Raw genomic sequence first — 20,676 nt, forward strand, 5'->3', positions numbered from 1 at the left:
ATTGTGTGTAGATTGATGAGGGGGAACATTTATTTTAATCAATTTTAAAATAAGGTTGTAACGAAACAAAATGGGATAAAGTCAAGGGGTCTTAATACTTTCCGAATGCACTGTATATGGCAAGTAGAAAAACTGGATGATTTTCAGAGATAGATGGGAGGGGTTGAGGGTAGCGGAGGTGTGGGACAAAACAAAGAGAAGTCATGTAAAATGTACAGTGTCCGTAAAATGTATATGCTGGAAGTAGAAGTCTAAGTATTGTTGGCCATTAGTTTACTCCAATTAGGGGAGGGGTGGTAGGGTTAGGGGAAAATAATAAAGAAGGAAAATATATCTTTAAAAAAAATATATGGGGAATTAGAAACTCCTGGCCAATCTGTCAGACTGACCTTCTCCCTGGCTAACCATCGATGCCCCTCTTTCCGCTCAAGCCATACCAGAGACATGCCTTTCCAAACTGCCTCTACTTCTATCTGAAGCTGACTAGACACCATTTGCTTTCCATTTTTTATAAGTTGTTTTGTCTGTTTATTTTTTGGCTGTGCAAGCGGTTCTAGATTCTAGGTCGTAATGAAATGCTCTATAAGCTACATCAATTATTATTAGGCTATAGTTTATGCTACTGTCCCATAATGTATTACCAAAGTGACAAAAGAGATCAGATCAACATGAATGAAATGTTACTTCTCAAGCTTTATTTTACATTTTGCAACACATTTAATAAAAACAACCCTTTCAATAAAAGTTTATTCGACAAAGACCAGAAGCTAAAGCCTAGGCATTAATCACATCTTTGTCATTGTTTTTACCCTTAGGTTGCAGAATCTGAGGGACCATTTCACCTACTCTCTGTACGTCAATGTGTGCCGCTCGCTATTCGAGAAAGACAAGCTGCTCTTCTCCTTCTGCCTCAACGTCAACCTGCTCATGCATGACAAGCTGGTGCGTTAGCTCTCCAGCAACGTTCTCAAAATATTGCCAGAACCATAGACATGAACACAGAACCTCTGTGTATGTATTGGATTTATGTTTGGTGTATTGCATATGGCCTAAACTTTCCCATAGCATTATCAAACCATCACTGCAAGGTTATATTAATGCATAACCACGTTTCCCTCTCCATCAACAACTTCTCTCTACTCATATCATCAATACACACACACACACACACACACACACACACACACACACACACACACATCTTCTATACTCCAGTCAGGACCATATGGGTCTTAGCGCTCCCAGGATCCCAAAGCCTCAAAAGGCCCAGCAAAGCTCCAGATTGACCCTTTGTCTTTCCCCTCTCTCTCCATCCCATCCTCCACCCCAGGTGGATGAGAGCGAGTGGCGCTTCCTGCTAACAGGTGGCGTGGGCCTGGACAACCCTCATTCCAACCCTTGCACCTGGCTCCCCAAGAAGGCCTGGGATGAGCTCTGCCGCCTGGACGAGATGGACTGCTTCAAGGGCCTGCGCAAGGACATGGCCCGTCTGAAAGATGCCTGGAAGGAGGTGTACGATAGCCCGGTGCGTTACTGTACCATTGCAATACAATATAATACCATTTTTATGTGGTCTGTACATACACACAGGCAGGTAGGCAGACAAGCACACATGCACACACACATACACACACAAACAAAACCAATCCAACAATAATATCAAGGGATTAGAAATCCAGGGGTTAAAAACAAAGGTGATGATTCATGTTTTCTTTTAAATCCGCAACTTGAATCCCTCCACAGCCTCATAGAGGATCTAGATACATTTTCTAACCTCTCTGGATTACAACCAAATTATGATAAATATACTATATTACATATTGGATCACCAATAAAATGGTCTGATGTGGAAATACTCTGAATACATATCCCAAATGAAATAAATGATCTTACTCCAATACAGTTTAATAGAAAGTTAGCAATAATAGATAAGATCTTGCTACCATGGAAAGGTAAATACCTGTCTATTTGTGGAAAAATCACCCTGATTAACTCTTTAGTATTATCCCAGTTTACCTATTTGCTTATGGTCTTGCCTATGCCTAGCGAACAGTTTTATTTTTGTTATATGAGAAAAAAATATTCCATTTTAATTTGGAATGGCAAGCCAGACAAAATTAAATGGGCCTATTTATATAATGAATATGAATTTGGAGGACAGAAATTATTAAATATTAAAGCATTAGACCTATCACTAAAAGCTTCAGTCATATAAAAGTTTTGCTTAAATCCGAACTGGTTCTCTAGCAAATTAGTAAGATTGTCTCACCCATGTTCAAGAATGGCTCTTTTCCCTTTATTCAGATTACAACCTCTCACTTTCAGTTATTTGAAAAGGAAATCATGTCCCAAATATCACTATTTCTAAAACAAGCCATAGAAAGTTGGTTGCAATTTCAATTTAATCCTCCAGAAACGACAGAACAAATAGTGCAACAAATATTGTGGTTAATCTCAAATATACTAATTTATAAAAAAAAAAAATGTTATTTTTTTAAATGTTTAGAAAAAGTATAATCTTTGTAAATTATATCATAGATAGGACTGGTGGAATTATGTCGCACATGCAGCTAACAAAAACATATGGAAATGTCTGCTCTACCCAAAATTACAACCAAATAATTGCAGCATTACCGCAAAAATGGAAGAGGAAAGTGAAAGGGGGAAAAAGTAAGGAACTTGTCTATCGGCCCTGCATTAAAGAACATCATTGGTTAAAGAAAATTGTAATAAATAAAAAAATATACCAGTTTCATTTAATTACCAAAGGATTGACAGCCATCCCATATAGAAGAGATTTTTGACGTACCGATTCCATGGCATACTGTTTATGAACTGATATGCAAAACGACGCCGGATTCAAAACGTAGAATTGTTCAATTTAAATTATTATACAAAATTCTTGCTACCAATAGAATGTTATTTATATGGGGGATACAATCTTCCCAGCTCTGCAGGTTTTTCTGCGAGGATATAGAATCATTAGATCATTTGTTTTGGTACTGTCCATTTGTAGCATGTTTTTGGTCACAGGTCTAGGAATGGCTGAAGTATTGCAATATTTACCTGGAGCTAATCCTGCAGATAGCACTACTGGGTGATCTGAAAAGTCACAGTCAATCGGTCAATAATATAATAATATTTTTAGCAAAAATGTTTATTTTCAATTTACAATCGTTGAAACAATGAGAATAGGAGGGCTCAGAACTTTTGTGAAACATCACAGTACAGTTGAAAAATATATGGCAAATAGAAATCGAATATGGATGGTGTTAAGAGATAGATGGGAGGTGTTGAATGGAGCTGAAGGATGGAACTAATAACAACAAACAATAACTAATAACAACAAGATAACTAATGTAAAGCATACTGTGTCCATAATAAGTATATAGGTTATAGGTTGAGAGCTTTTGTGAAAGAGCACAGTTAGAAAGATATGGCATATAGAAGCAAACCAGATGGACATCATTAAAATAATCGTAGAGGTTGAGGGTAGAGGAAGTTCAGGAGTAAAAACAAACAAAATTGAATTATTGTAAAATTGACTGTGTCCATAAAACGTACATAGTATGTATAAGCTGGAAATAGAGGCCTAAGCGTTGTTGTTCACTAGTTTACTCCAATTAGGGAAGGGCTGGTGGGGTTGGAAAGTAATAAAGGGAAATATATTTTAAAAAAAGGATATTTACAGTGAGGGAAAACAGTATTTGATCCCCTGCTGATTTTGTACGTTTGCCCACTGACAAAGACATGATCAGTCTATAATTTTAATGGTAGGTTTATTTGAACAGTGAGAGACAGAATAACAACAAAAAAATACTGAAAAACGCATGTCAAAAATGTTATAAATTGATTTGCATTTTAATGAGGGAAATAAGTATTTGACCCCTCTGCAAAACATGACATAGTACTTGGTGGCAAAACCCTTGTTGGCAATCACAGAGGTCAGACGTTTCTTGTAGTTGGCCACCAAGTTTGCACACATCTCAGGAGGGATTTTGTCCCACTCCTCTTTGCAGATCTTCTCCAAGTCATTAAGGTTTTGAGCCTGATGTTTGGCAACTCGAACCTTCAGGTCCCTCCACAGATTTTCTATAGGATTAAGGTAATGTACCTCTTCTTGAGCCACTCCTTTGTTGCCTTGGCCGTGTGTTTTGGATAATTGTCATGCTGGAATACCCATCCACAACCCATTTTCAATGCCCTGGCTGAGGGAAGGAGGTTCTCACCCAAGATTTGATGGTACATGGCCCCGTCCATTGTCCCTTTGATGCGATAAAGTTGTCCTGTCCCCTTAGCAGAAAAACACCCCCAAAGCATAATGTTTCCACCTCCATGTTTGACGGTGGGGAAGGTGTTCTTGGGGTCATAGGCTGCATTCCTCCTTCTCCAAACATGGCGAGTTGAGTTGATGCCAAAGAGCTTGATTTTGGTCTCATCTGACCACAACACTTTCACCCAGTTCTCCTCTGAATCATTCAGATGTTCATTGGCAAACTTCAGACGGGCCTGTATATGTGCTTTCTTGAGCAGGGGGACCTTGCGGGCGCTGCAGGATTTCAGTACTTCACGGCGTAGTGTGTTACCAATTGTTTTCTTGGTGACTATGCTCCCAGCTACCTTGAGATCATTGACAAGATCCTCCTGTGTAGTTCTGGGCTGATTCCTCACCGTTCTCATAATCATTACAACTCCACGAGGTGAGATCTTGCATGGAGCCCAGGCCGAGGGTGATTGACAGTTATTTTGTGTTTCTTCCATTTGCGAATAATCGCACCAACTGTTGTCACCTTCTCTCCAAGCTGCTTGGTGATGGTCTTGTAGCCCATTCCAGCCTTTTGTAGGTCTACAATTTTGTCCCTGACATCCTTGGAAAGCTCTTTGGTCTTGGCCATGATGGAGAGCTTCTGTGGACAGCTGTCTTTTATACAGGTAACAAGCTGAGATTAGGAGCACTCCCTTTAAGAGTGTGCTCCTAATCTCAGCTCGTTACCTGTATAAAAGCCACCTGGGAGCCAGAAATCTTTCTGATTGAGAGGGGTTCAAATACTTATTTCCCTCATTAAAATGCAAATCAATTTATTGATTTTTTTGTTGTTATTCTGTCTCTCACTGTTCAAATAAACCTACCATTAAAATTACAGACTGATCATTTCTTTGTCAGTGGGCAAACGTACAAAATCAGCAGGGGATCAAATACTTTTTTCCCTCACTGTATATATGTGTATGTACAGTGAGGGAAAAAAGTATTTGATCCCCTGCTGATTTTGTACGTTTGCCCACTGACAAAGAAATCATCAGTCTATAATTTTAATGGTAGGTTTATTTGAAAAAAATTGTAGACCTCCACAAGTCTGGTTCATCCTTGGGAGCAATTTTCAAACGCCTGATGGTACCACGTTCATCTGTACAAACAATAGTACGCAAGTATAAACACCATGGGACCACGTGTTCTGTCTCCTAGAGATGAATGTACTTTGGTGCGAAAAATGCTAATCAATCCCAGAACAACAGCACAGGACCTTGTGAAAATGCTGGAGGAAACAGGTACAAATGTATCTATATCCACAGTAAAATGTGTCCTATATCGACATAACCTGAAAGGCCTCTCAGCAAGGAAGAAGCCACTACTCCAAAACCACCATAAAAAAGCCAGACTACGGTTTGCAACTGCACATGGGGACAAAGATCGTAGTTTTTGGAGAAATGTCCTCTGGTCTGATGAAACAAAAATTGAACTGTTTGGCCATAATGACCATCGTTATGTTTGGAGGAAAAAGGGGGTTGCTTGTAAGCCAAAGAACACCATCCCAACCATGAAGCACTGGGGTGGCAGCATCATGCTGTGGGGGTGCTTTGCTGCAGGAGGGACTGGTACACTTCACAAAATAGACGGCATCATCACGAAAGAAAAATATGTGGATATATTGAAGCGACCTCGCAAGACATCAGTCAGGAAGTTAAATATTGGTCGCAAATGGGTCTTCCAAATGGACAATGACCCCAAGCATACTTCCAAAGTTGTGTCAAAATGGCTTAAGGACAACAAAGTCAAGGTATTGGAGTGGCCATCACAAAGCCATGACCTCAATCCTATAGAAAATGTGTGGGCAGAACTGAAAAAGTGTATGTGAACAAGGAGGCCTACAAACCTGACTCAGTTACACCAGCTCTGTCAGGAGGAATGGGCCAAAATTAACCCAACTTATTGTGGGAAGCTTGTGGAAGGCTACCCGAAATGTTTGACCTAAGTTAAACAATTTAAAGGCAATGCTACCAAATACTAATTGAGTGTATGTAAACTTCTGACCCACTGGGAATGTGATGAAAGAAATAATAGCTGAAATAAATCATTCTCTCTACTATTATTCTGACATTTCACATTCTTAAAATAAAGTGGTGATCCTAACTGACCTAAGACAGGGAAGTTTTACTAGGATTAAATGTCAGGAATTGTGAAAAACTGAGTTTAAATGTATTTGGCTAAGGTGTATGTAAACAACTGTATACAGTGGGGAGAACAAGTATTTGATACACTGCCGATTTTGCAGGTTTTCCTACTTACAAATAATGTAGATGTCTGTAATTTGTATCATAGGTACACTTAAACTGTGAGAGACGGAATCTAAAACAAAAATCCAGAAAATCACATTGTATGATTTTTAAGTAATGAATTTGCATTTTATTGCGTGACATAAGTATTTGATCACCTACCAACCAGTAAGAATTCTGGCTCTCACAGACCTGTTAGTTTTTCTTTAAGAAGCCCTCCTGTTCTCCACTCGTTACCTGTATAAAATACACCTGTCCACACACTCAATCAAACAGACTCCAACCTCTCCACAATGGCCATGACCAGAGAGCTGTGTAAGGACATCAGGGATAAAATTGTAGACCTGCACAAGGCTGGGATGGGCTACAGGACAATAGGCAAGCAGCTTGGTGAGAAGGCAACAACTGTTGGTGCAATTATTAGAAAATGGAAGAAGTTCAAGACGACGGTCAATCATCCTCGGTCTGGGGCTCCATGCAAGATCTCACCTCGTGGGGCATCATTGATCATGAGGAAGGTGAGGGATCAGCCCAGAACTACACGGCAGGACCTGGTCAATGACCTGAAGAGCTTAGTGGTTAAGAGCGTTGTGCCAGTAACCGAAAGGTCGCTGGTTCTAATCCCCGAGCCGACTAGTTGAAAAATCTGTCTGTGCCCTTGAGCAAGGCACTTAACCCTAATTTCTCCTGTAAGTCCCTCTGGATAAGAGCGTCTGCTAAATGGCAAAAAATATAAATAAATAATAAAATAAGAGAGCTGGGACCACATCTCAAAGAAAACCATTAGTAACACACTACGTCGTCATGGATTAAAATCCTGCAGCGCACGCAAGGTCCCCCTGCTCAAGCCAGCGCATGTCCAGGCCCGTCTGAAGTTTGCCAATGACCATCTGGATCATCCAGAGGAGGAATGGGAGAAGGTCATGTGGTCTGACGAGACAAAAATAGAGCTTTTTGGTCTAAACTCCACTCGCCGTGTTTGGAGGAAGAAGAAGGATGAGTACAACCCCAAGAACACCATCCCAACCGTGAGCATGGAGGTGGAAACATCATTCTTTGTGGATGCTTTTCTGCAAAGGGGACAGGACGACTGCACCGTATTGAGGGGAGGATGGATGGGGCCATGTATCGCGAGATCTTGGCCAACAACCTCCTTCCCTCAGTAAGAGCATTGAAGATGGTTCGTGGCTGGGGCTTCCAGCATGACAACGACCGAAACACACAGTCAGGGCAACTAAGGAGTGGCTCCGTAAGAAGCATCTCAATGTCCTGGAGTGGCCTAGCCAGTCTCCAGACCTGAACCCAATAGAACATCTTTGGAGGGAGCTGAAAGTCCGTATTGCCCAGCGACAGCCCCTAAACCTGAAGGATCTGGAGAAGGTCTGTATGGAGGAGTGGGCCAAAATCCCTGCTGCAGTTTGTGCAAACCTGGTCAAGACCTACAGGAAACATATGATCTCTGTAATTGCAAACAAAGGTTTCTGTACCAAATATTAAGTTCTGCTTTTCTGATGGATCAAATACTTATGTCATGCAATAAAATGCAAATTAATTACTTAAAAATCATGCAATGTGATTTTCTGGATTTTTGTTTTAGATTCCGTCTCTCACAGTTGAAGTGTACCTATGATAAAAAATTACAGACCTCTACATGCTTTGTAAGTAGGAAAACCTGCAAAATTGGCAGTGTATCAAATACTTGTTCTCCCCACTGTGTGTGTATATATATATATATATATATATATATATATATATATATATATATATATATATATATATTTGCGGGAGAGAAAAAAACATATGGGGGATTGGAAGTGATGCAGACAATGACATTGATGGAAGTTACAATCTATCTGCAATATTAAAGCTGATCTACCCCCCCCCCCCCCAAACAATACATTAAAAATAAATGAATAAACAATACAGTTCACTTTCCTTTAACTTTAAATAGGTTTCAGCCACAGACAGTGAAGGTACCTACCTCCGAGGATAACGAAATCAGATCCTTACTCAATATAACTCTCAGAGCAAAACACCTCTCTCAGATGTCTGATGGAAAATCAGTTCAAAAGTTTCCGGGAATTATCCCTCCTCACTCAGACCATCTCTCTCCCTCCCGGCGCAATGGTTCCACGCATTAACCAAATACATTGGCTGGCCCCGCTGCACACCCCAGATTGCCTCTCTTACCACTTAATTACATTGCTTAATCTTGCTACAGGTCAGTAAAGAACTCCCAGCACACATGCACACACACACACACACAAACATACACACACACATACCTAAAACAAATTTGATGCCAAAGCGTCTCCATTATACGTGGGGATAACCTGATTATGGGCATGGCGTAAATGCAATCCACTTCAGACTGATGAATGCAAATGGCTTTGAATTCCCTCATTATTAAGGAGAGTGTTAAAGCTCAAGTTTAGTTATATAAACAGCCCTGTGAGGCTAGCGTGTCGTTTGGCTACCGTGGTTTAGACGTTTGGAAGTAAACACAATGTTCCCATTGGGCTCTATTCAAAAGAAGTGCACTATGTTGGGAATAGGGTGCCATTCCACTTTTAACACCCACACTTTTTTCGCAAGCTGGCCCTGGACATGGGGTTTATTGGAATTCAGTTGCGTTGTAGGGAGTTCTTCCTGGTTTGTCTTAATGTTGTAAACAAGAATTAGGCTAGTTGGTAAAAGGTGAAGGATATGGTGGTCCTCTGTAGCTCAGCTGGTAGAGCACGGCGCTTGTAACGCCAAGGTAGTGGGTTCGATCCCCGGGACCACCCATACACAAAAAAAATGTATGCACGCATGACTGTAAGTCGCTTTGGATAAAAGCGTCTGCTAAATGGTATATTATATTATTATATATTATATTATATGAGAGTGTGAAGCAACATTTTTTAAGTTTTTATTTCAATGCTGTAGTTTAGAGAGAAGGGGATTGGTTATTATTAATCCATCAATCAAATATCTTTGTGTGTAGAGAGTATGTGATATTGATAATAATAATTTGCGTGCGTGTGTTCATGTGCAGGCCCCCCACCACACCCCTTTCCCAGCAGAGTGGCAGCATAACCTTGGACAGTTTCAGAAGATGCTGGTTATACGCTGTCTTAGACCAGACAAGGTGAGTTACCACACACGCACGCACGCACGCACGCACGCACACACACACACACACAGTCAAATTCACATTCTTCACCCCCTGCCTCGCAGGTCATTCCCATGGTGCAGGAGTTTGTATCGGACAGTCTGGGGCGTCAGTTCATCGAGGCGCCCCCCTTCAACCTGGGGAAAGCGTTTGGGGACAGTCATTGCTGCGCCCCCCTCATCTTCATCCTCTCCCCCGGCTCTGACCCCATGGCCGCCTTACTCAAGTTTGGTGATGAGCAGGTATGGATTAGCCTGGGTACCAGTCTGTTTGTGCCATCATGCCACTCCTTTCCACTCCATTGGCCCATTTCTACCTTGGTATAGCCTAAATGACAATTGTTGGGGAAAAACAACCATCCGGTTTTGCTTGTCCCTAGCTTGTCTTGTTGCTATAGATGTTTTACAGAATAGACAAGTGTAGTAGACACGCCGAGTAGATGGATCAAAGATTGATTAATCTTGTAGATTTATACAAAGTTAAAATATCATTCAATGTTTCAAGTCATTCTCATGCTATAGCTAAGCTAATTAATGGTATGTTTGTCACTCAATCTTTGTGATTCCCCTTTTAAAGCATCCTGTTGACACGTATGTGTGTGTGTGCGTGCGTGCCTGCATGTGTGTGTCTGTGTGTGCGTGCGTGCGTGTGTCTCTGTGTCTGTCTGTCTGTCTGTCTGTCTGTGTGTTCTGCAGGGATTTAGTGGAAACAAGTTGACCTCTCTGTCTCTGGGCCAGGGCCAGGGCCCCATCGCCATGAGTTTGATTGAGACAGGCGTGAAGGAGGGCACCTGGGTGGTCCTACAGAACTGTCACCTGGCCACCTCATGGATGTCCACTATGGAGAGAGTGTGTGAGGTCAGAGGGCAGCTTGCACTGTGATGACACACCCCAGTCTCAATATTATAATAATCATTTAGTTAGTTTGGTGTGGGGGTTACAGAGGCACTTAACCAGTTTTTCCCCTCAATGCTGCAGGACTGTTTTGAGAATATTGTTCAAAGATTTATCCACACAGGACTCATCCATCAACATTGAGGACTATACTGTAAGTCATCAGTCACAGGCTTCATAAGGAAATGTGTTGATGATGTTGTACCCACAATAACAATCTGGACGTACAGTACCCCAACCAAAAACCATGGATGAACGGAGAAATCCTTACCATGCTGAGAGCCCGTACTGCAGCATTCAATGTCAGCAGAACGAACACCAATGACTTGGTGGCATGTGACACGTACAAGGCAAGCAGGTATGATCTCCGCAAATCCATTAGGCAAGAATACTATACAGACTCAAACTTGAATCAATGTTCGACAACTCAGACTCGCGACGCATGTGGCAAGGACTACAGACTATCACGGACTACAAAGGCAAATCCAGCTGTGTGGTGCCCATCGAAGCCTCCCTCCCAGACAAGCTTAATACATTTTATGCTCGCTTTGAGGCAGACAATACCTAGCCATCCAGGAAGGCTCTCGCTGCTCCAGACGACCAGGTGCTTTCGCTCTCCGAGGCTGACGTGAGGAAAACTCTTCATAAAGCCTCTGGCATACATGGCATACCTGGCCGCGTCCTCAGTGTGTGCTGACCAACATACCACTCCAACAGATCCACAGAAGATGCAATTTCCATCACTATTCACACAACAGACACACATAACTGCACCACCTATCGCACCTTCACAAAAACATAAAGACATGGCTAAAGGTCAATCAGACTTGTGAACATAATCCCTAGCTGTGTATTGCCTCTTTCCATGTTGTCTGTAGTTTGTGAGGTGTGGAAACACTGTTGCTTTGATGTATTTAGTTTTGTTGCTTTTTGTGCTATTGCTCTGTCTGTTGCTTGTTCAATGTTGCTCTGTCTGCATGCTATGTGTTGCTTGTTCTATGTTGCTCTGCATGTGCTCACTGCTCATTGTTTATCTGTATTATTATTGTAATTGTTTTTAATAACCTGCCCAGGGACTGCGGTTGAAAATTAGCTGGCTGGCTAAAACCGGCACTTTTACTGAAACTTTGATTAATATGCACTGTCCCTGTAAAAATAAACTCAAACTCAAACCCTAACACATCTGAACAAGAGGAACACCTTTGTGAGAACGCTGTTCATTGACTACAGTCAGGGCCGGCTCCAGGCAAAAGCAACATAAGCGGTCACTTAGGAACTCAGTCGGGGTCTCAACCTACTGTTGAGAGATAGAATAGCAGTAGTTCAAAATTTGGTTGTGCATCAACAATTTTTATCTTATGTCACTCAATTAGCCATGTCAGCTAACAATTTTATATTGGTAGTCTACCAAGCTATCTAAACTTGTAGTCATCATGGCCGAATACCGACCTGGCATGCAGGGCACGTGCCCAGGGGCCCTGACCTCCAGGGGGCCCCCATTGACTTTGTTAGTCACTCTCACTCAGATATCATTAACATGGCATACAGTGAGGGAAAAAAGTATTTGATCCCCTGCTGATTTTGTACGTTTGCCCACTGACAAAGACATGATCAGTCAATAATTTCAATGGTAGGTTTATTTGAACAGTGAGAGACAGAATAACAACAAAGAAATCCAGAAAAACGAATGTCAAAAATGTTATAAATTAATTTGCATTTTAATGAGGGAAATAAGTCTAAGCAACAAAGAGTTGCTTAGGGTCATTGTCCTGCTGTAAGGTGAACCTCCGTCCCAGTCTCAAATCTCAGGAAGACTGAAACAGGTTTCCCTCAAGAATTTCCCTCTATTTAGCGCCATCCATCATTCCTTCAATTCTGACCAGTTTCCTAGTCCCTGCCGATGAAAAACATCCCCACAGCATGATGCTGCCACCACCATGCTTCACTGTGGGGATGGTGTCCTCAGGGTGATGAGAGGTGTCTGGTTTGCGCCAGACATAGTGTTTTCCTTGATGGCTAAAAAGCTCAATTTTAGTCACATCTGACCAGAGTACCTTCTTCCATATGTTTGGGGAGTCTCCCACATGCCTTTTGGCGAACACCAAATGTGTTTGCTTCTTTTTTTCTTTAAGCAATGGCTTTTTTCTGGCCACTCTTCCGTAAAGCCCAGCTCTGTGGAGTGTACGGCTTAAAGTGGTCCCATGGACAGATACTCCAAGCTCCGCTGTGGAGCTTTGCAGCACCTTCAGGGTTATCTTTGGTCTTTGTTGCCTCCCTGATAAATGCCCTCCTTGCCTGGTCTGTGAGTTTTGGTTGGCGGCCCTCTCTTGGCAGGTTTGTTGAGGTGCCATATTCTTTCAATTTTTTAATAATGGATTTAATGGTGCTCTGTGGGATGTTCAAAGTTTCTGATATTTTTTTTTTCCACCACTTTGTCCCTGACCTGTTTGGAGAGCTCCTTGGTCTTCATGGTGCCGCTTGCTTGGTGGTGCCCCTTGCTTAGTGGTGTTGCAGACTCTGGGGCCTTTCAGAACTGGTGTATATATATTGAGATCATGTGACAGATCATGTGACACTTAGATTGCAAACAGGTGGACTTTATTTTTTGCACCAGATCTTATTTAGGGGCTTCATAGCAAAGGGGATGAAAACATATGCACACACCACTTTTGCGTTATTTATTTTTTAGAATTTTCTGAAACAAGTTATTTTTTTTTCACCAATTTGGACTATTTTGTGTATGTCCATTACATGAAATCCCCCCCAAAAAACATTTAAATTACAGGTTTTAATGCAACAAAATAGGAAAAACGCCAAGGGGGATGAATACTTTTGCAAGGCACTGTATGCATTTAGATCTTGAATTACTGTTTCATGATCGAATTAGTGCAGCTGGTGTTAACAAACTATTAGCCTTTCTTGTATTTTGTATCAATCAAAGCATATATCCTGCCTAGTGGAACGCGGTGTTGAGTTTTAGCTGCATGATAAAAAAAATCTGCTAACCATTTTTACGTCACATGCACAAGTACAGTGAAATGCCTCTCTTGCATACTCAAAAACCAAAAATGCAATAATCAATACAAATGTAATACAAGAAAAAACATACAAGAAAAATGAAGAACACAATAAGTAAGTAAGTAAGCATAATATATACAGGGTCATTTCCAATACCATATTTACAATGTGCAGTGATGGAGGTAGTATTCAGACCCCTTGACTTTTTCCACATTTTGTTACGTTACAGCCTTATTCTAAAGTTGATTAAATTGTTTTTCCCCCTCATCAATCTACACAGAATACCCCCATAATTATTTCTTTATTTTTTTATAAAGAAAATAAAGAAAAACTGAAATATGACATTTTCATAAGTATTCAGACCCTTTACGCAGTACTTTGTTGAAGCACCTTTGGCAGTGATTACAGCCTCGAGTCTTCTTGGGTATGACGCTACAAGCTCGGCACACCTGTATTTGAGGATTTTCTCCCATTCTTCTCTGCAGATCCTCACAAGCTCTGTCAGGTTGGATGGGAAGCGTTGCTGCACAGCTATTTCCAGGTCTCTCCCGAGATTTTAGACCAGGTTCTAGTCTGGGCTCTGGCTGGGCCACTCAAGGACATTCAGAGACTTGTCTCCAAACCACTCCTGCGTTGTCTTGGCTGTGTGCTTTAGGGTCATTGTCCTGTTGGAAGGTGAACCTTTGCCCCAGTCTGAGGTCCTGAGCACTCTGGAGCAGGTTTTCATCAAGGATCTCTCTGTACTTCGCTCTGTTCATCGTTCCCTCAATCCTGACTAGTCTCCCAGTCCCTGCCACTGAAAAACATCCCCACAACATGATGCTGCCACCACCATACTTCACCGTAGGGATGTTGACAGGTTTCCTCCAGATGTGATGCTTGGCATTCAGGCCAAAGAGTTCAATCTTGGTTTCATCAGACCAGAGAATCTTGTTTCTCAAGGTCTGAGAGTCTTTAGGTACCTTTTGGCAAAGTCCAAGCGGGCTGTCATGTGCCTTTTACTGAAAAGTGGCTTCCGTCTGGCCACTCTACCATAAAGGCCTAATTGGTGGAGTGCTGCAGAGATGGTTGTCCTTCTGGAAGGTTCTCCAAGTTCCACAGAGGAACTGTAGAGCTCTGTTTATCGGGTTCTTGGTCACCTCCCTGACCAAGGCCCTTCTCCCCCGATTGCTCAGTTTGGCCGGGCGGTCAGCTCTAGGAAGTGTCTTGGTGGTTCTGTTTTTTAAAAATGTTTCAAAAAACCTGTTTTCGCTTTGTCATTATGGGGTATTGTGTGTAGATTGATGAGTAAAAAAAAAAGTATTTAATCCATTTTAGAATAAGGCTGTAATTTAACAAGATGTGGTAAAAGGGAAGGGGTCTGAATACTTTCAGAATGTGCTGTATATGGGGTAAGGTAACTAAGCAACAGGAAATAAGATAAACAGAGTAGCAGCAATTTATATGTGAGTGGGTGTGCGTGTGTAGAGTCAGTATAAATGTATGTGCATATTATGTTTGAGTGAGTGTGTGTGTGATTGTGTAGGGCCCTGTGAGTGTGCATAGAGACAGTGCAAAAATTACAATAAAAGGTCATTAAAGATACAAGGTTAACTCAGATAGTCTGTGTAGCTATTTTGTTAGCTATTTATCAGTCTTATTGCTTGAGGATAGAAGCTGTTCAAGAGCCTGTTGGTGTCAGACTTGATGCACCGGTACCGCTTGCCATGTGGAAGCAGAGAGATTAGTCTATGGCTTGGGTGGTTGGAGTCTTTAATGATTTTCCGGGCCTTCCTTCCACACCGCCTGATATAGATGTCCTGGATGGCAGGGAGCTCGGCCCCAGTGATGTACTGGGCTGTCTGCACCACCCTCTGTAGCGCCATGCGATTGAGGTCGGTGCTATTGCCATACCAGGCAGTGATGCAGCCAGTCAAGATGCTCTTAATTGTTTGAGGATTTGAGGGCCCATGACAAACTTTTTCAACCTCCATCTTGTGCGCGTGTGTTTGGACCATTTTAAGTCTTTGGCGATTTGAGACCGAGGAACTTGAAGCTCTCAACCTGCTCCACTGCAGCCCCGTGGATGTGCTCGCGTACAGGGATTACAGGAGGGGACTAAGCACACACCCCTGTGGGGCTCCTGTGTTGAGGGTCAGCATGGCAGAGGTGATGTTGCCTACCCTCACCACCTCCTGTCCAGGATCATGTTGCAGTGGGAGGTGTTCAGACCCAGATTCCTAAGCTTGGTGACGGGCTTGGAGGGGACAATGGTGTTGAACGCTGAGCTGTATTCAATGAACAGCATTCTCACATTGGTATTCCTCTTGTCTAGGTGGGTGAGGGCATTGTGGAGAGCAATTGAGATTGCGTCATCAATTAATATGTTGGGGCGGTATGCAAATTGGAGTGGGTCTAGGGTGTCTGGGATGGTGGATTTAATGTGTGCCAAAGTACTTAATGATTACAGAAGTGAGTGCTACAGGGCGGTAGTCATTGTGGCGTGAAGCCTTAGAGTTCTTGGTGACAGGAATGATGGTGGTCATCTTAAAACATGGGGATTACAGACTGGGACAAGGAGAGGTTGAAAATTACAGTGAATATGCCTTCCCAGCTGTTCTGCGCATTCTCTGAAAATGCGCCCTGGAATACCGTCAGGCCCGCGGCCTTGCAGGTGTTGACCTGATTAAAACCCTTTCTGACATCAGCCTCAGAGAGTGAGATAACCCAATTCTCTGGGTCGGTGACGGCCCTCACACCCGGCACAATGTTGTTCTTGTCAAAGCGTGCATAAAATGCCTTGAGTTCGACTGTTAGAGAGGCATTGTTGGGCAGATCACGGTTGGGTCTTCCTTTGTAATCCGTAATGGACTGTAGCCCTTATATATGATCCACCTTATTCCTATATGGTCCTTTTTTCTTGTTTGATGACTATGCGGAGGTCATAGAGGGACTTCTTGTACTTGTTCCTGTCCTCTGCCATAGCCTCAGGGTTGTCTACGATAGCTCTGTGTAGCCCTGTCCTTTACTTTAGAGCCAACCTCTGTGTTAATTCAGGGCAGCAAACCCTCACTGTGGGGACAACGTCGCCAATGCATTTTCTAATGAAGCCGGTGACGGAGGTGGTTATCTCGTCAATGTTATCGGCGGAGTCTTGAAATATATTCCAATCAGCGCTAGCAGAGCAGTCCTGTAGCATAATCTCTGATTCTGCTGACCATTTCTCAACAAAGTGAGTCACGGGTACTTCCTGTTTAAGTTTCTGCTTGTAAACAGGAAGAAGGAGTACGGAGTCATGATTTGATTTGCCGAATGGCGGACGAGGGAGGGCCTTGTATGCTTGCTTGTGGGTAGAATAACAGGTCTTAGTGATGAGGAATTAAAATCGCCAGGACACAAGAAAAGCAGCCTCTGGATGTAGGTTTTGTTGCTTGTTTATAGCCTTGTACAGTTCGTTAAGTGCCAGCTTGTTATTTTTCTTGTCTTGAGGTGGAATGTATGCAACAGTCACGATAACAGCTGAAAACTTCCCCGGGAGGTAGAAGGGTCAGCATTTGACCATCAGAAATTCCAAAACGGGTGAACAATGGGTCGACACTTCCACCACGCTGGAGTTAGCACACAAGTTGGTGTTGATGTAGATGCAAACCCCTCCTCCCCTCCATTTCCCCGACTCCACTGTCCTGTCCGCCCGGTGAATGGAGAATCCATCGAGTTGGATAGCCATGGGGGGTATCTTGTCCGAGAGCCATGTTTCAGAAAAGCAAAGAATAGTGCAGTTTAAGAGAGTTCCGTTGGTAGCAAATCCGTGATCGGACGTCAACCTTCTTATTATCAATAGGCCAGTAGAATGGAGGGAAGAGGTGGCCAGTTTTCCCTTCGCCTTAATCTCATCAGGATCACCAGGATTTCCCCCCTCTTGCCTCTGTAATGCCGGCGTTTCCTCTTGGGTAGCCCTAAGATTGGGTAGCCCAACCAAATCTCTCTTAGGGCCCCCAAAAGAATAGAGCCGGCCCTAAATACATTTCAGCATTCAACACTATTGTTCCCTCCAAGCTTGACACCAAGCTCAGCGCCCTGGGTCTGGACACAATCCTCTGCAACTGGATCCTGGACTTCCTGATGGGATGTAGCAGGCTGTGAGGATTGGCAACAACACCTTCTCCACAATGACTCTTAACACAGGGGTCCCCCAGGGGTGTGTCCTCAGCCCTCTGCTGTACTCCCTGTTCACCCATGATGCGTGGCTTTGCACGACACCAACTCCGACACCACGGTTGTAGGCCTGATAACCAACAACGACGAGTCAGCCTATAGGGAGGAGGAGAGTGAACTGTCATTGTGGTGCCAGGACAACAACCTCTACCTCAACGTCAGCAAAACAAAGGATTTGATTGTTGACTCCAGGAAGCAGAGGAGGGAACACACCCAGATCCACATCAACAGGACTGCAGTAGAGAGAGTCAGCAGTTTTAAGTTCCTCGGCGTCCACATCACCGAGGACTTGACATGGACCAACAACACAACAGCGTATCTATTTCCTAAGGTGGCAAAATAAATTTGGCATGCCACCCCGGGTCCTCCAAATACTACCATTGCACCATTGAGAGCGTCCTGACCGGTTGCATCACAGCCTGGTAAGGGAATTGCTCCGTCCACGACCTCAAGGCCCTCCAGTGGGTGGTGAAGACAGCTCAGTACATCACTAGAACCGTGCTCCCACTCATCTAGGAAATCTACTCGAAACGCTGTCTTAAGAAAGCCCACAGCATCATCAAGGACCCCACACACCCAAGCTACGAACTGTTCACTCGGCGCATGAGATGTGAAACCAACAGGCTCAGAGACAGTTTCTATCTACAAGCCATCAGACTACTGAACACTTGAACTGGACTGACCACCTGCACTGACTCTCCGCACCTCATGCACATACCCACACAGACATGCACTCTCACACACACACACACACACACACACACACACACAAACACACACATATACATTCATGCTTCAAACACATTACAACTGCTGTTACCAGACTCTTATTGTTATTGCTAAATACTGCACAATTTAAACACTTGGACTATAAATTGTGTCTTCCTGTATTATACTTATGCTTAAATGTTTATTCTATTCTACTGAGCCATTTACTTTGTTCATATTCTAATCTTTTATTAGTTCTTATTGCTGTTACATTGTTGGGAAGGAACCTTCAAGTAAGCATTTCTTTGGACGGTGTATACCATGTGTATCCTGTACATACAACTAATAATACTTGAAACTGAAACTGGAAACATCACTAGATTGTGAAATATCAAAATGGGGGATACTCACCAAATAGAACAGTGTACTGCTACTGGCAACTCTGGTCCTGGAAGGTGAAAACAATTCTAGTTGTCTTTTCTACCTTGTAATTGCACTCATTTGGTGTCCCAGGTCAGAATCAGTTCCTGATAATCAGTCCTTGATCACTCATGCTTCATGAGCTTAATTCAACGGTCTAACCCAGGGGTGTCAAAAATATGGGTGGTTTGAGTAAAAATAAATAAATATACAGTACCAGTCAAAAGTTGGGACACACCTACTCATTCAAAATATAAGCTTGTTTTACTTCAATGTTTGTAAACAAAGTAAATGTAAACAAACTATTTAGCCTCAAAACATGGTTGAACCTAAAATTCTAATGGGGTACGACAGTTGAACTAAGCTCTTGAAGCATTTATAAGTTATATCCTTCAAGAATCAATGGGTCCATACATTCAAAAATGGATGTAGCAACTGCTGATTGCCCCCAATAATACCTATACTGTATAAGTGAATAATACACCGATAAACATTTGTCTGTTAGTATACCCCAATGTCTGTACCCTGTGTGCCTCTGTTAGGAGCTGAACCCTGACACCACCCACCCAGACTTCCGTCTGTGGCTGACCAGCTACCCCTCGCCCACCTTCCCTGTGACAGTGCTTCAGAACGGGGTGAAGATGACAAATGAGGCGCCAAAAGGCCTCCGCGCCAACATCGCCCGCTCCTTCCTCATGGACCCCATCTCCGACCCCGAGTTCTTCTCCAGCAGCAGCAAGCCGGTGTGTGTCTGTCTGCCAATGTGTATATGTACAGTACATATTTGTATGTTAGATTGTCCCTCTAAATCTATAACGATATAGAAAGGTTTATCATTAACCGCCTGACATGTTTCAATCAATAATGTTATCATGGCTGTTATAAATGTGGGCAGAACCATTTTAAGGAATACATAATGGTCGTAACGTTTGTGTGTCTCAGGTATGTAGATTTCTTTCTCCTTGACACTGGGACTGATAAGTGTTTGTATATCTTTTACACTCTTTGTAAGATGGTGGACTAGATGTGTGTGTGTTTGTGTGTCTCTCACAGGGTGTGTTTAAGAGGCTGCTGTATGGCTTGTGCTTCTTCCACGCGTTGATCCAGGAGAGGAAGAAGTTTGGTCCCATGGGCTGGAACATTCCGTATGAGTTCAACGAGACCGACCTGAGGATCTCTGTCCAGCAGCTCCATATGTTTTTGGAGCAGTATGAGGTACATACTACACACTACACAAACACACACACACTTCCTTAGTTTCCTGACTCCCAATAAACATGCACATGTGTGCTATGCAAACACACATACCTTTGTGTCATTGGCCATCGTTTGTCATTTCTACGAATTGAATTTAACAATACATTTAACAACTGTCCTCTATTGTGAAAGTGCAAAATAATTATCAAGCTGACCCTGGCATGTATTTTTATGACTTTTTTAAATACTGGTTAGTTCCCTGTTGTAGTTCCGGACATCCGTTTTGAAAACATAATGACCTCGGCTACAGGTAACTGCCAAAATAACAATTAACATCCCATCATGTTTGAGGTCGCTGGGCAGGCCATTATTTTGGCTACCATGGCTATGTCCCCATAGGATGACAGTGATCATTGAATGGTTTGATGAGCATGAAAACGATGTACCATATGCTGTGGCCGTCTAAGTCACCAGATCTCAACCCAATTGAACACTTGTGGGAGATTCTGATAAAATGCACACTATTTGTGGAAAGAGTCA

General features: G+C 42.7%; 1 protein-coding gene across 1 annotated transcript in view; it reads left to right on the forward strand.

The window, feature by feature from the left end:
- dnah7 (dynein, axonemal, heavy chain 7) overlaps positions 1–20,676 on the forward strand; it is a gene marked incomplete at both ends in the record, with an annotated part of 219,285 nt that overhangs the window by 167,270 nt on the left and 31,339 nt on the right. Inside the window, 7 exons of the mRNA XM_084179224.1 lie at positions 816–942; positions 1,331–1,525; positions 9,590–9,682; positions 9,772–9,948; positions 10,402–10,563; positions 19,482–19,682; positions 19,993–20,154. Of these exons, the coding sequence (XP_084035350.1) occupies positions 816–942; positions 1,331–1,525; positions 9,590–9,682; positions 9,772–9,948; positions 10,402–10,563; positions 19,482–19,682; positions 19,993–20,154 (1,117 nt within the window). The remainder of the gene's footprint in view (positions 1–815; positions 943–1,330; positions 1,526–9,589; positions 9,683–9,771; positions 9,949–10,401; positions 10,564–19,481; positions 19,683–19,992; positions 20,155–20,676) is intronic.

This window comes from Coregonus lavaretus (genome assembly GCF_964263955.1).
Source record: "Coregonus lavaretus genome assembly, chromosome: 16".
Classification (NCBI taxonomy): Eukaryota; Metazoa; Chordata; class Actinopteri; order Salmoniformes; family Salmonidae; genus Coregonus; species Coregonus lavaretus.